General features: G+C 40.4%; 1 protein-coding gene across 3 annotated transcripts in view; it reads right to left on the bottom strand.

The window, feature by feature from the left end:
* Positions 1–16,629, bottom strand: part of LOC124711958 (mucin-19-like) — a 534,229-nt gene that overhangs the window by 6,848 nt on the left and 510,752 nt on the right. For all 3 annotated transcript variants that reach the window (XM_047242230.1, XM_047242231.1, XM_047242232.1), the window contains one exon: positions 12,168–14,706. In XM_047242230.1, the coding sequence (XP_047098186.1) occupies positions 12,168–14,706 (2,539 nt within the window). The remainder of the gene's footprint in view (positions 1–12,167; positions 14,707–16,629) is intronic.

Below are 16,629 nucleotides of genomic sequence, written 5' to 3'. Positions count from 1 at the left end.
ACATGTATTAGAAAAATTGGCAAGGAAACATTAGGTTTAAACAATGCATAAAATTGAAAGAAAAGCTGTCAAACTTACTAAAATACAGTGGACATTTTATCCCTACTTTTTAGATTACAAAAACTCTGTCATTGTTTTTTGGCATAATGAAGACAGTATGTTACATGACGCATAGTTCCGCCATTGTCTCAAACATCAAATCAGCAGGTGAAACAGTGGACTGTTGCTCCAAATAACATAGTGCAAGGTCAAGGCCTTCTGCTCCGTCACTGTGTGGTACCAGCTCTTCTTTGTCACTTTCAGGCTCATTGTCACTACTGTCACAGTGGTCCACTTCTTCCTATCTTGAGTCACAGCAACTAAATCAGCGTCAGTAAGGTTCTCCACACATGCCCCTTCCACTTCCATCCACTCATCCATGTCTCCTTCACTAACTTCTTCACATCCAGGGATTGTATCATTTGTAGTAGATTTTCCTCTTGATTTTCAACTATGTTGTCATGAAATTCAAGACATGTCCACAGTTTTCTCCACGATTTTCTCAGAATATTTTCTGACATATTATGCCATGCCTCAGCGGCCCAATAAACAACATCCTTCACATTGGTCTTTTTTATTTTGTCCACTAAACGAATGCTATTATCTTGGTTCAGCATTCTTAAAAATTGTTTTCTGTAAATAGGTTTTAATGTTTGCAGTACACCCTGGTCCACCGGCTGTAGAAGTGGTGTAACATTTGGCAGCAAAAACTTTGCCACAATTTCTCCATCACAATTCCTCAGTGCTGGGGTGAGATGGCGCGTTATGAATCAAAATGATTGCACGGGGAGACAAATGATTTTCCTTAGAAAACCGTCGAACAGAGAAACAAACTGGCCGTGAAACCATTCTTTGAACAGCTTCCCATCCATCCATCCATCCATCCATCCATCCATCCATCCATGCTTTTTCTGGTTGCGATAATATATGGGCAGGTACTTCATGTTGCAGTTTTTAAAAGCTCTGGGCCTAGCAGATTTGCTGATCAGCATTAAAGGCAGCTTGTGGTTACCAGCAGCATTGCTGCACACTAATAGTCACACGATCATAGCACATTTTAAAACCTGGAGCATGGTGGTCCACTCTTGATGCCAGGCTTTTTGTTGGCAATGCCCTAAAATTAAGGCCAGTCTTGTCAGCATTATAAATTTGTTGGGGATAATACTTTCCCTCTCTTATCATTTTTTCAAACTCACCCAAGTATTCCCTCGCTGCATCACAGTCAGAAGAAAGCTTCTCTCTGTTAATTGTTAGCCGACTGATTCGATGACTCTCTTTAATCTGTCCAACTAACCCATACTCACACTAAAAGACTTATCACCATTCATTAACTTGTTCAGGTAAACAGCCTTCTCCTGAACCAGTGCTCCACTCAAAGGAGTTCCCCTTTCTCTTTCTTGCATAACCCAACGGAAAAGATCTTCATCCACTTTGTCGTACTGGGACTGTTTCAAAGTCTGCCATATTATCGATTGTTTTCCCGAAGACGTTGCACAGGATTGTTCAAGTTTCACTCAGTTTTTCTTCCAATCACGAACGGTTGCTTTATCAACACCCAGTTCTGTTACCAGTTTAGAAATACATTCTCACCATTGTCTATGCGCTTCAAAGCATTCAGTTTTTCTTTGAGAGTTGACATTGTATGTGTCCGTTTACTCATGACGAAAGTACGTAAACCACTACACCTGAACGAATACAGTACAACTGTTACACGTGCCAGCAATCGATAACTAACATAACCAAGCACTTTGTGAACCAACTGGCAAAGCACTGACCTCAGTCACTACAAAGGTCTCAACAATGCACAACAACAAGGGCAGGGAGTGAGAGTGAGCCATTGCTCCCACACTCGTTCCCATTTGTTACCATGGTGTACCTACTTGTCTGCCTGGTATACTTCAGTCAAGAAACTCATCACCATAATTTCAGCTAATCTGAACAAGGTCCGGTCCCAATTAGTTCAGATTAGCGGGATTCTACTATAGCTCCTAGGCATCTGATACACAGCCCACAGACAGAAGAGGTGCACAGAGAAAACAAGATAATGGAATCTCTTTGGAGAAAAACGAATGATTTTTTTTTATTGTAATGTACGAAAGTTTTTGTATTGTTGAGACTGGCAGCACTCTTGAGTTCTTACAGGCAAAGAATGTATTAATGTCATGTGACTGACCTGTAAATGTAGTTACACAAACATCTGGAAATGGATGGTTGAAAGTGAAAATGTGTTTACTCATCATTTGATAATCTGGTATAAGCCGTTAGTTGGAAAGCATTAGCAATTTCCTGCAGCAGAGAAGATGAGTCTGAAGTGCACACGGTTGTGGCACAGCATAGCTGGTCCACAAAATTCTACACAGTGACCAGAACTACAGACAAGCCAGATGTGTCATTAAAAATAAAAAACATTACGTAATCCTTTAACAGAACATTGTGGCCGTACAGAAGGCTAGTGAAGTAGTACTGGGTGATACCAAACTAAACTGAACCAACTAACATAAACAAAACCCAAAGTGGACATTTTATTTATGCTTTATGGTACAAACTACACGCATGATAAAATTTTGTTTAACAAGTATTTACAGAGTTTCTTCAAGAAACACAATTTATATTTGTGAGAAGATGGTTGTAACACTGAGCACTTTAATTTAGATGACTAATACAGCCTCTGTAGATGAATCTGTAAACAATCTTTGAATCACTACTTTTCACGTTACTTGTGATTACGTATCTAGCAGAAACAATAACAAACTGAAAAGCTCTTCACACAATTGGCATAGCTGTATCTCAAAAACAACATGTGATCACATACGGCAAGGCGTGTCAAAAAATGTCTTCAGTGAAATTTCCTGGCATTTCTGAACACCTCACCCTAGCAAGAGATTTTACATTATATAAAGTTGCTTTGAAACTAGCATTTGCTTCCCATAAGGCAATCTTAATCAACAAGAACAAAACAATACACAAGATAATGGTACAAGTGAACTTTTTTTCTTACATACAAAAGCTCCAATCATCAGTGAGATTCAATAAAGAATTATATTTTACTGGCCTTAATTTCAACCACCCACGAATAATGGGCTCACCACGACAGAATGGAGTGACTTGACTGCCTTAACAATACAGCCAGCCATACTATATGTTCAGCTATGATGGAGGTATATATGGGGAGAGGCCATACTAACCTATGGTTCCTGAACAGGGGCAGGCAGCAGGCTTTTTAATAGTCACAGGGGCAACCACCTGGTGGATCTAGCTTTGTAACATTAGCCAATATGGCCTTGTTGTGGTGGTACTGCAAAAGACAAAGTAAGGGGAGAAACTACAGCCATTATATTCCCTGACAACGTGCATCTCTACTGTATGGCTTAATTTTTGTGGCATTATATGGGTAAAATATTCCAGAGGTAAAAATGTGGGTAATGAGGTGACGGACTAAAGATGATGTCACCAAGAAAAATCGAACCGTCATTCAATGGGTAGGACCGTGATACGGCAGTTCCCTTAATCGGATAGGTAGTTTACAGAATTTAATTAATGAGATATGGTGAAGTTGAAGATAGGTACACTGGGAATTAAACAAGTTGACGACAAAAAGAAGAGCAATTGAGGTGAGCACACAGGTTTCAATACAAAATCAAAGAACAACTAATGAGGGAATAAGGTCGAATAAGAAAATAGGAATGTGGTGAAGGTACTATGAACAGCATAAAAAATGTATTATCGTGGCCAAGATATACAAAACCGACACACCAGAGAAGAACACGTTTTATACACCAACTAGCTTTGAAAACAAACTGAAAGAATGTATGCTGAATAACATTATTTATGTAATTAAGAGAGGGTAATTTAATCATGATGGAAGACTGGAATTCAACAATAGGAAAAAGGAAGAGATGGAGAAGTATTAAACATGAATTAGACGAAAGAATGAAAGACACTGTCTGGCAGTATTTTTCATGGAGACATTTACTTTAACTATAGTGTATGAAAGACAACAGATTTCGAAACCAGATTTTAAGCTGGAAGATATTTCATGGGCGGATATGGACTCAAAGTAATTGGTTATGAAATGGAGATTAAAACAAACAAAACTGCAAAATGGTTGCAAATTACGGAGATAGAACATTGATTAGTTTAAAGAATCGGAGGTTGCAGCGAGTTTCAGAACTGACAAACGGAAACAGAACACAAATGGGTAGTTTTAAGATATGAAATAGCGAAGATATCAGAGGCTCAAATAGGTGCCAAAAAACGAGACTGACAGAAATACAAAACGGCTAAACAGGAACAGGTAAAGAAAATATGCAAAGGTGTAGCATGTATGACTCAGGGAAAACTGGGTACTACCTGAAAGAAAATTAAGAGAAACGACAGGAGAAAAAAAAGCAGCTGCACAAATATCAAGAGCTCATATGACAAGCCAGTACTAACCAAAGAAGGAAAACCCGAAAGGTGGAAGGGAAAAAAGGCCACAGAAGACAAACGAACTTTAAAGCAAAATTATAGAAAAGGACAGAGTACAAAAGATGAGATGCGAGACAATATACTGCAAGAACATCTTTACGGAGCACTGGGATACCAAAGTCCCCTTGAATGGATGGCATTCGCCTAGAATTATAGAGACCCTGGTGAGCACAATAAGATACACATTAAACATCTGCAGACTTCAAGAAAAATACAATAATGTCAATACCCAAAAGGTAATTGCTGACAGTTGTGAATATTACAGAATTATTACTATAAAAAAATGGAAAATTTAGGACAGAATAATGACATTATGGAAAGAATAGATTGCTGCTCACCATAGAAAGGAGACGCTGAGTTGCAGACACATCAACAAAACGACTGTTCTATATTTGGGCTTTTAGCCAAACGGCCTTCTTCCAAAGTAGTAGAAAACACACACACACACACACACACACACACACACACTTTCTTTGGCTGCTATGGCTGGACTGCATACAGAAACTTCTAGTGTGTGTGTGGTAAAGGATGGAAGTAGGAGGTGGAGGACTGAAGGGCAGGACCAAAGCATGAGTCAATAGGCTGATTCAAATGTATGTAGGTTGCAGTAGTTATTCAGAGAAGGGGATTCCACAGGATTCGTTAGTGTTGAGAACTCAATCATGTCAGTCTTGTGACTTTGAAGATCACAACAACAAAAATTCAGTAACAATTGTTGCCTATTTCACTACTGTAAGTAATTTCTTCAAATACATGAAGTAGCTTGCACTGAGCATTTCCTTCGAACACTCCCATAGATCGTAGTCTCAGCTCTACTTCAAATACTGTTAATTTCTCTCTAATCCACCGTTTCCTGTAGTCAAAATTACAACAATCTTGTTGGTTTTCAACTGCACTGAACTCTTAGCACACGCATAGGAGGCAACAGTATGTATGTCTAGAATAACTAAACCATAATAAAAAATGAAGGGTATGAAACAAAATTCCTAACTGAATTCCTGGTTTTTCTTTTTACTTCAGATGTGTCTACCAATCATTTCCACTAACCAACTGGACCCATGAGAACAAATGTAGCTAATGCCAAACACACACAAAATAAGAACTGTAGGATAATTAAAGTAGAACAAACAATGTTGTGGAGATTGACAGGATATTCTGAACAGAAACTCTATGTATATATGAAAACTATAAATATGTAACATCACTGAACACAGCCTAAAATATATTAGCAAGAGTGCTGAATGGAAAAGTGCACAGAAAATTTCTAATGGGAATACCAGTGTGGTTTTCAACCAAACATACACACTTCAGACAAGCTGCTTGTCCTTACACATACAAAGGAAAACATTGTGTAGATATGATGCACAGCAGCATCTATTAGTAGTTGATTCTTGACAGTCTTCTAATAATCTTTTAGGAGCGAACAGTTAAAGAGGTACTATAAACTGCATGTCTGTGACAAGAAGGTTAGTGAAGTTGCAAAGGCAGGACAGAAATGGTTCAAATGGCTCTGAGCACTATGGGACTTAACTTCTGAGGTCATTAGTCCCCTAGAACTTAGAACTACTTAAACCTAACTAGCCTAAGGACATCACACACATCCATGCCCGAAGCAGGATTCAAACCTGCGACAGCAGGACAGAAGCAAAAGTGAAGGCAAATGACAAAAATGTCAAGTGCATTTAACTTTACAGCTAGAGTGAAACCGGATGATACATTATGCAATGTCAAGTTGAAGAAGACAGCATAAACCAATTAAAAAACAATATTGTGTTCAGATATAGATTATATTGCAACTGTGGCTAGAAATGTGAACACCCTTAACCCTTTAACTGCTCTGGACGTGTTAACACGCGCGCCTTTGTACCTGTCCCTGTGTGCTCTGAAAGTGTTTATCAGCACCACCAGTCGTCCTATGCGCAGACACGTTCAGAGAACGAGGTAGAAGGACTGGTTGCACACGTTAACATGTTCAGAGTACCAGGTAGGAGGGCTGGTGGCACACGTAAACACATTCAGAGTACATGGTAGAAGGACTGGTGGCGCGTGTACACACATTCAGAACACACAGGGACAGGTACAAAGGCACACGCATCAACACGTCCAAAGCAGTTAAATGGTTAATGAAATTCATTAAGTAATAAGGAGCAAAAACTGGACTCACCATAAATAAGAAAATACATAAGATACTGACATAGTTTAAGGCCAGAACACCAGCAAATGACATAAGAGCCTCTAACAATTCCATTACAGGTTTCAGCTGCTTGAATTATCTGGGTGTCCATTTAGTTGCAGTTTATATGTTGGTTACAACATGTGGAGAGAGTGGCAGATAACATTATGCCTGAGAGAATAATTACAGATAGGTAACATTCTACCCGAAGGGAGGGGGTGCTGATCAATGGGTACGTGGATGGATCTCATGTCAGTTGACCTACTCACAACACGTTCTATATTGTAATCATGAATATCATCTATGCAATCGGATGGAAGACGAAAGTAGTGAACAAATGTATGGAGGTGAACCGATGAAGCAGTCACGGCCCATCAGCAAGTGGTGGTGGTAGACGGGTATATAACGCAAAATGCAAAATTCATAAATGACAACATCTATCATGTGCAGGTAAGTGTGAGTACAGTTATTATAGCTGTCCTCGAACATCAGACTAATCTCTCAGCTGTGCGCTCCAAGTTTCTCCCAGCACATACAATGTTCAAATAACTTACAGGAAGCAGACAGGTGACATCGTCGACAACTGCCGATATTTTTGAGAGGTGCACACCCTATTCTTTTCAAGGCAAAGCTGCAGCATAAACATGCTATGCAAGGGAATTTATAACCCTAATTAACAGAACAATTCTGGAAAGAAACAAACAAGTGCACACACAATGTCAGAAGTTATCAATTGTGTAAATTAACAGTCAATAGGTAAGGTAGCATTAATTCTGTCTCTGTTTTATGGCAAAGGAGAGAACAGGATTCCCCACAGCATTTAAACAAAAACCTTTATCTCTATTTATCAGGTTACTTGCTAATTTAAACTAGTTCCTTAGTAACATTATCCCAATTTTTGGAAGAGCATGCCAGATCTCTGTGGTATGTTCCGTAGGAAGGCCAGTATCAAGGCAATATTCTGCAACAGCAGATTTGCTCTGCTGTTTTAAGCATGTGTGACACTTATGCTAAGCATATCGATCCTCCACAGTTTATCCAGTTGGTCCAGTACATGAGACATCACAACTACAAGTAGTATGGTAGACCCACCTTACACGAACCAATTTCATTCGTTACAGAAACTGAAGAAGGCCCTAATCTTACATTGTGGTCAAAAAACACATTTCTCATACTATTTTCATAAAATATGACCAATACTGTATGAAATGCTCTGTGGGTAAGGCAAAAAGGTCATAGACTTTGATGCCACAGTGGTCAATAGTACAATGCATATTTGATCAGTCATTCACTTTAACCATTCTGACTGAAAGTGACATCAAGATGGGCTAACTCAGAAGACAAAGTCTTAAGTGAGTGAGATGAAGTGGGCCCTGTGAACCTAGGTACAAAGCAGCCCTTCATGCTGAGACAGATGGTGATCACTATCAGCCTGCAAATAAAAGTCAGTGTGAGGGAGCTTGCTACAAACAGCATGCCCCAACGTAACATTAACTTTCCTCCTGACCAACACACCAACGTAGGTAGTAAGGCAGCTGTCCTTACCCACCTCCATCATGAAAAGAATATTTGGGTAGATTGGATTCACATTTCTAGAAAGTCGTTCAAATTCTCACTGACATACCGCCAGACAACAGAAGTATCGTCTACATATATGAAATAAACCTACAGGTTTCAAAGCTGCCCACTCAAAGGCATGTTCCTTGAACTCTCCATGAACTAGCAATAATCGGCGACAACAGACTTCCCACCGTAACTTTTATCTGTCTGCTTATAGTACCAATCATCATATACGAAGTAAGCGGGAGTCGGCATGTCAAAATGAGTTCCCGATTCAACACCAGACCTAACCTCAATTAACTAACAAATAAGACAAAGGAATATGACTGGAGACAGAGACCACTTCGAAACTATGGTCATTCCAACTCATTCCCTCTAACTGAAGTAAATAACTCAAGTTCATAGTGTTATGTTTGTATTGACCTACTTCAGGCTCAAAAGAGTCCCAAGTCGTTTTGCTACACAGTATATCGGAGCACCAGTGTTACAATCAGTCTAAGAGCAATCCATCCTTGCTGAGGTCCATAAGGAAGGGATTCCTCTTACACTAACTGTGAATGACTTGGTAAGCAGTAGGTAGTTTTAATCAGGTCTCTGTCTTCACTTGTGTTTCTCCGATTCGTTACAGTTAATTGGTGTTGAATTAAGAATCAATTTCAACATGTGTTGATGTCCAATTACTTACAGAAAGGTGGAGTCGCAATCGGAAGCTCTACATGTTACCTACAGAGGCCCCCAAAAAAATGTACACCCTCTTCGTCAGGCTCTATAGAGAGATCAATGTTGTCTTTCGATTTGAGTAACAAGTGTGTTGTTGTATAGTCTTCAACTCAACAGATGTTAGCACTTTTATCTCGGTATTGAGAAAACAAGATGGCTGGAGCATGCTTGACATTCGAGCAATGAAGATGTATTGTGAAGTGGTTTTTCAAGTTTGATATTGCCATTGAAGTGCAACGTCAGTTGAGGCGGGAGTATGAAACAGAACTGCCAACCCGCTAATGATTAAACGCATCATTGACAAGTTTGAATTTCATGGAATTATTTGTGATATTTAGAAAGGAACATCAGGAAGACAGCATACAGCCACAAGTCCTGCTTCATCGGCTCTCATGTTGGAAATATTTGTCAATTCACCACAGAAGTCTGCTATGCAATGTGCTTATGAAGTGGGGATTAGCAGTACAAGTGTACGAAGAATTCTGAAAGCTGCAAAGTGGAAAGTTTACATTCCACCATTACTGCACGTGATTAATGACGACGATCCTGATCGCCGAAAGCAATTTTGCGAATGGTATCAGCAAATGGTAAACTGATGAACAATTTGTGACTAAGGTAGTGTAGAGGGAAAATTTAAACCATGAACTGCATAATGTGTGTACTGGGCACCGGAAAATCTGCACGTTTATGTGGACGAATTGGGGGGGTTCATGTGTGGTGTGGACTATCATCTAGAGGCTTAGTAGGACCCTTTTTTCTTTGATGTTGCTGTCACTGGAGACGTGTACCTGGAAATGTTACATCAATTTTGCCAAGTATATGTGCACTTTATGGAAGTGATTTAGAGGTCTTCTACCAACAGGGTGGGGCACCACCAGACTACCACCTAGCTGTACGTGCTTTCCTGGATGACCGTTTTCTGTGGCACTCGATTGGCTGAAGAGGGCCCATTGACTTTCCTTCACAGTCACCAGATGTAACACCTATGGACTTTTACTTGTGGGGAACTGTGAAAGATAATGTCCATTGATGTAAGTTATGCATGCTGGAGGAACTTCACCAGGAGATTGCAGAGAGATGTGCAGCGATCTCCACCGTAAAACTGACTGATGTAGTTGCAACAACTGCTCGCCATTCTTTTGTGTGTATAGCCACCAACGGTGAATATTTTTAACATTTAAAGTAACCATGCGCTACACTGAAGGTTGCACAACATGTGTTATCAATCATTAAATTTTAAATAAATACATAAGTAATGTTTTTCAGTCCTTCAAGTGTGTGTACATTTTTCTGGTGGACTCTGTATTTTGCCTGTCTGTTTCTGGAATAGCTAAGGGAACTTGCCTTGGAGTTCGTGGCTTTGAAACCCGCGTGTTTTCAGATACACAGATGAAACTTTTGTCGTTTGGCCTCATGGCAGTGAGAATTTGAACGACACAGTGAGAATTTGAACAACTTTCTGGAACAGCTGAATTCAAAGCACCTGAATATTTTTTCACTGAGGTCACCCTTGATATGTTGGTTAGGAAGAACGTTGATGGTACACTGGGACACGCCATATATAGGAAGCCACTTCACACCGACATATCTACAGGCCAATAGTTGTTACTATCTGGTTCAATGTGAAGGGTGACTTCATAGCTTAGTTCACAGATCCTAATTCATATCAGGCCCTGTGTCAGCCGAATTTGTTCATTTTGAGGTTACCTTCCATCAGAATGGTTGCAGTGAAAGATCAGATGTGCATTGCATTATTGATCAACAGTGCAATGGGTGTGTAATGATAATACCAAGGTGGCATGTAAGCCCACAGTCTTCTTGCCTAATGCAGCGAGCATTTCCAAGAGGATTTGTCATATGTTGCAGAAAAATAATGTGAAATCTGTTCATCCACCATGTAAGATTAGGATTTTTATGTTCTGTTAAGGATTCTCTCTGTCTGTGTAAGGCGGGTGTCTACCGTATTCTTTGCAGTTTTAGTATGTCATTAGTCAGAATATCAAAGCTGCGGAGAATCGATGCAATGAGCTTAAGTGTCTCACATGCTTACAATGGCCGAGCAAATCTGGTATTGCAGAACTTTTGTCTTGGCGCCAGTCATTCTATCACACAGAACATGGGAAATTCTGGCATGCACTTCCCACTATTGGGGTAGTGTTCTGGAACCAGTTGGATTAAATTGGCAAGTAACTTTAAAAACAGATATGGAGGTCTCCGTTTAATTTCTGTCTCGAATCCTGCTCTCTCCACTTGTCAGAGGCACAAAGTTAATGCAACCTTACCCATTAATAATTAATTTTCAAAATAGGTAACTTCAGACGTTAGTTGTCTTTAGTTGTGTGATGGTGTTAGTGTTCACAGCCTGTGTGTGTGTGTGTGTGTGTGTGTGTGTGTGTGTGTGTGTGTGTGTGTGTGTGTGTGTGTGTTCTCCAGAACTGCTGAATGGCAAAAGTCCTCTAAGGGCTGAGCAGGGGGTGGTCCAATTCCGTCAGATTCTACTTGTTTGTATCAGTGTTAGCAACATTACACTCAATTAGACTCAATTAGATTATTATACTCCAAAGAAATACCTGTTTAAGATAATTCTGCCCTCACAAAGTCCACAAAACTAACAAAATTAAAAGGAATTGCTATGCCTGTTTTAAACTTCTTCCATTCTTCATTTCAATTTGTAACATTTTTCTTTTCTGGTTGTGATTTGGTTTGTGTGTAGGTCAGTATCCCATTATTATTTACAGGAAGTTTCACTGGTTTCTCAAGCTTTCAATTTGTTCAGCTCACACTGCTCTCAGTTCTTTACTGATTACTTTATTCTGGCTTGTGGTAAGCAGCCTATCTGCCACACACACACACACACACACACACACACACACACACACACACACCTATTTCATTTGTGATATGTCAGGAGAGAAATAATGAACATTATTTGTTTTTGGTAGTGACATTCTCTAAAAATAAATCTTAGGTGAAATTTGGTGCAATCACCTACAGTTACAGTAATTTTGAAAAATCTAAACACGTAGTCCAGTTGTTTTAGGTACTGTTATCAATACTGGCCAAAAAGCTACAAAAAAAATTCAACATATCATGACTAACAGTAAACAATACCTCCTTACACAGAAATGAGTCTTATAAATACACTGTCACATACTTTATGAATGTTAACTGTTATTAACTAGATACATAAAATATTGCAGTTACTTACCCATGCCCACGAAATCTACTATTTTGTCGTAATTTCCAGCTTGGACAGCAGGTTCCCGGAACCTGGCAGAAAAGTCATCACCCACACTGGATGCTCTACCAGTCTTATCAACCACTGGGGAAACTCTTGGCACAGATGCACCTGTTTCATCATTGGAAATTTGTGCATCATTCTCCAGTGGAGATGACAGGTCATTTACTGCATCAGAACCTGATGCTTCCTCACCATCTAATAGAAGCAGCTGTTCATTCACCTCAAAACCAAATGTCAATTCCACTGGTGCTGAGTCTCCATAGTTTGTTCCACTATCATCATCATTCATAATGATCACTGGTGGACGAGGGCAGCTTACAGATGACACTTTCCTGCTCGCCGACCTATGTTTTGCTGGAGGTGGCACTGTACTTTGACTTACAGGTGTGGGATAAATACAAGGTGTAGGAGACATCTCATGATTTTGAGTCACTGATGAGATGGTATGTTGTTCAGGCTGTGGACTGGAGTTATAATTGGAGTTAGGTTTTGCTTCTTGTGAAGCACTGTCTTGACACGGAGATTTTTGGGAGGATGGGCAAGATTGGTTCTGCAATGGATTAGATTGAAGCACAGTTGGTAACACTGTATTCAACACTTTTGTATCTTGCACTGCTGTAGGCACTTGATTAGGCAAACACACTCCTGCTGCAGGTGAGTTTGCCTGCTGTCCTTGAGGCAGTGAATCACAGTTACCAGATACTGAACTTTGCAAAGGAGCAGCTTGCTGACAAGGAAGTTTACCGAGTTTCCGTTCCGCTTTATCACACACCAAGCTCTCCTCCAGTGACGGATATTCACTGTCAAGTAAAATGTTTACGGGATGTTCTGGTGGTTTCGCATGGGTTTTAGGGTTAGATTCTACTTCAGCCGAGTAAGGAGGCACTAATTTGAAATCTGTAGTTGTGTTCGTCATAGCATCCTTTTTCGTACGAGAATCAGGGATGGGGTTTAAAAATTTGGCAGAGGGTTCAACAGGATCAGTGTCTTGATTCACACTAGATGCTGGAGAAGTATCGTCACCAGATGTTGAACTATTTGGGGCATTGGTGCTTGCATTGCTGTGACTACTGTTAGCACTGCTAGAGTTTGGTGAGGCAGGATTGTTACCCAATTTTGAGCCACTAACTGGGGGAGCTCCAATATTGACTTTGGGTCCAGTTATAAATTGTGGATTACTGCTAGGAGTACTTGTGGAAGAAGTAGTCGGAGGAGATATAACAACTCCTTTAGGAACAGACACTGCTGGCCACTTACTATTACCAAAACCAACACCCCCGTAAACACCTTGTGATGTGGTAACATTTACAGACGCCATTTTTGCAATGTCTGCGTACGACGCCTGAGGTGTTGAGCCACTGGATGTCGATGTTTGGTCCAATGTGGGACGCGCAGTTGTTGAAGACACTGGTAGTGAATGGACACTGTCTAAGTCACTACTGTCAGACTTATCTGATGGTGGTACACTGGAAGTCGACTTCCGACGGCAGTGTTCAGGTGAACGTGGACGACGGTACTGATAAAGCACAACACTGCCACCACTATCATCAGCTGTTCTGTCATGTGGAGGAAAGCCACTGTTACCATTGAATGTCTTTTTCTGGTGGTATCCACTTTCACGACTTCCTTGACACACTGCTGGATACTGAGTTGTGTTATACTGCCCCCCACCAGAACGTCTCCCATCGTCAGCAAACAACGTTACACCAGACGAAGGGTTACTCCGAATACCACTGCTACTGCGTCGTTTCTTCCGACGCTTCTTGCTTTCAAACACACAGAATCCCGTTTCTTCACCAGTTCCTGAAACACTGCCACTAGCTGGTGCTGGTGTCGCATCACGTTCAGGTCTGCGCCTATCATCACTCACTGGTCCCCTACGTTTGCGTCCACCACCTGGATGAGACGAGGAACTGTCATCTGTGGAGGAAACAGCAGCTTCGTTACAGGAGTATTGATGGTCTTCTGGTCCCCACGAGCGTCTGTCTACTCCAGAAGTACGGCCAACTGAGTCAATTTCTTGTAAAGTCTGTTTCTTCATTCGACGTTGGACTGAAATGTTTTCTGCGTGAAGACCACCTGATTCTGGACCAGCTGTCAGATCCTCTATCTTCCTGTTGGATATTTCTTCCATGCTGTTTGACTTCTTTAGTTTGGATTCAGTGCTTTTGTCAACAGTAGGACCATTCCGATGTTCTTTGGGAATCTGTTTGCTACTTCTAGTACCTTTCGCTGGTTTCTCTTCATCTTCGTCAATTATTATACTGCTGTTGGCACTCTTCTGTTCTTTCCTTGGCTTTGTTCCAGCAACTATCTCATCCTTGCGGAGATTATTACGTTGCTGCTTGTTGTTAAAGTTAAGAGGACCATTACTGTGAGATGAACTTTTCGCTTTTCCTTTGCCTTCTGTATCAGACTCTATGAACTTAATAAGTGTGTCCAGATCTCTATCACCTCGATACCCTTCAATGTTATGTGACATGATGAAGTTGCTCTCATTATTTGTCTGTGGAAAAAGAAAACTTAAGTTACCACAGAGAATACCAATATTGCAGCACACTAGTATACACACACTCTCTCTCTCTCTCTCTCTCTCTCTCTCTCACACACACACACACACACACACACACACACACACACACACGAAAAGTAATATTTACTAAATGTTTATTTACTGCTGAATATATAACTTCTCAAAATTGTCAAAGAAAGCTGCTCAACAATGGAATTTTAACACATATTATGGTTAAGGCAAGGTAAAACAGAAAAATTATGTTTTCGGATTTTTATCCCATTATAAAATGTGCAATTTTCTCAGTAAAGTGATATAGAAATCAATTATGAACTCACATGCACTATATTTTATTAGTTTTTTCCTCTAGAGAATGTTTATGAGGGGTCACTCAATAATAATGCAACAGTTTTTTCTGTAAGCGGCTTGATTTTATTTACGATCCAAATGCACCAGACTAGTCCCCACTCTCTTGGCTACAAAATCCCATTTTGGCTATTCAATGTGATGGCCTTTTGTCTCACACGCTCGCATGGTACCACTCCACTAGTCAATGACGGAGCCTATGTCTTGCTTCACCAATAACCTCCCCATCATTCACATACTGCTTTCCACAGAGTGCATCGTTCACTGTGTCAAGCAGATGGAAGTCTGAAGATGTGAGACCTGGACTGTAAGGTGAATAAGAAAAAACAGGCCAATGAAATTTGTGAGCTGCTCTAGGGTTCGCAGACTTGGGTGAGGTCTTGTGTTTTCACGGAGAAGGAGACTCATTTGGGTTTTTTGCGGCAACAAACACAAAGACATCAGTTCTTCACTTTCTTGAGGTTAGGCAAATACACTTCACAGTTGATTGTTGCACCATGAGGGAAGACGTCAAACACAGTTAAATCCTTCAGCGTCCCACAAGACTGTCACTATTTTACCAGCTGAGAGTGCAACTCTGAACTTTTTCTCTGGGAGGAGAGGTGGTGTGACACACACCATGGATTATCATTTTGTTTCCTGTGAACATTTTTCACTGCCTGTGACAATGTTCAACAAAACATTGTCACAATTAGCCTTGTAACAACGCAAGTAATTCTGAACAGGCGATCCTTCGTTGCTCTTTATGGTCTTCTATTAATCGGCAAGCGACCCAGTGAGCACATACCTTTGAGTTTCCCCAACTGGTGCACAATTGTTGCAGCACTAAAACCAGAGACATCCAGTTGTACAGTAAGATGTTAGATCATGATCAGTCTACCATCTCTAATGAGAGCATCGGCACATTCCAACATTGCAGAAGTTACAACAGCTGTGACCAGCTGGCCGATAAGTTTGTGCAACTATGCTTCAATGATTAAAAGATGCCATACCCAATGACTCCCCAAATATTTGTTCACAGACAGGTCACCACAGATATTCTGCAAGTGCCTATGAATGTCTGCAGTGATCTGGTTTTCTGTCAAAAGAAACCCAATGATAGCTCTCTGCTTGGAAAGCACATCTGTTACTGACAACATTTTGAAGGCTACATATAGTGCCCCCCACCTATCTGAATTTCATCGAACTATAGAGACTGAAGAGGGAATTTCCACACTGTCCCACAGCACATTCTGCATTTTTTAAACCAAAACTGGCCTAGAAAACGTATGTTTGAGTATTTACTGAACACCCCTTGCAGGTGTTTCAAGTGTTAAAAATTTTACATGCTTTACGTCAAGATCAAAGGAAGTCATTTTTGTATAGAAGACTGTGGATTGCAGTATCACAAAGGAAGAATTGCCTATTTCTCTTGGCAGCACTGTAGCTTTTAATAAATATTTTGTATTTATAGGAGGGCCAACATTTTTCTCCAGAAAAGCGAAGATTCTAACAAACATCATTTTGAATGAAAATAATGGAACCCAGTAACATACCTATGACAGGAGCTAT

This window comes from Schistocerca piceifrons, chromosome 8 (genome assembly GCF_021461385.2).
Source record: "Schistocerca piceifrons isolate TAMUIC-IGC-003096 chromosome 8, iqSchPice1.1, whole genome shotgun sequence".
Taxonomy (NCBI): Eukaryota; Metazoa; Arthropoda; class Insecta; order Orthoptera; family Acrididae; genus Schistocerca; species Schistocerca piceifrons.
Note: the sequence above shows the minus strand (reverse complement) of the source record. Positions and strands in the feature narration are given on the sequence as shown.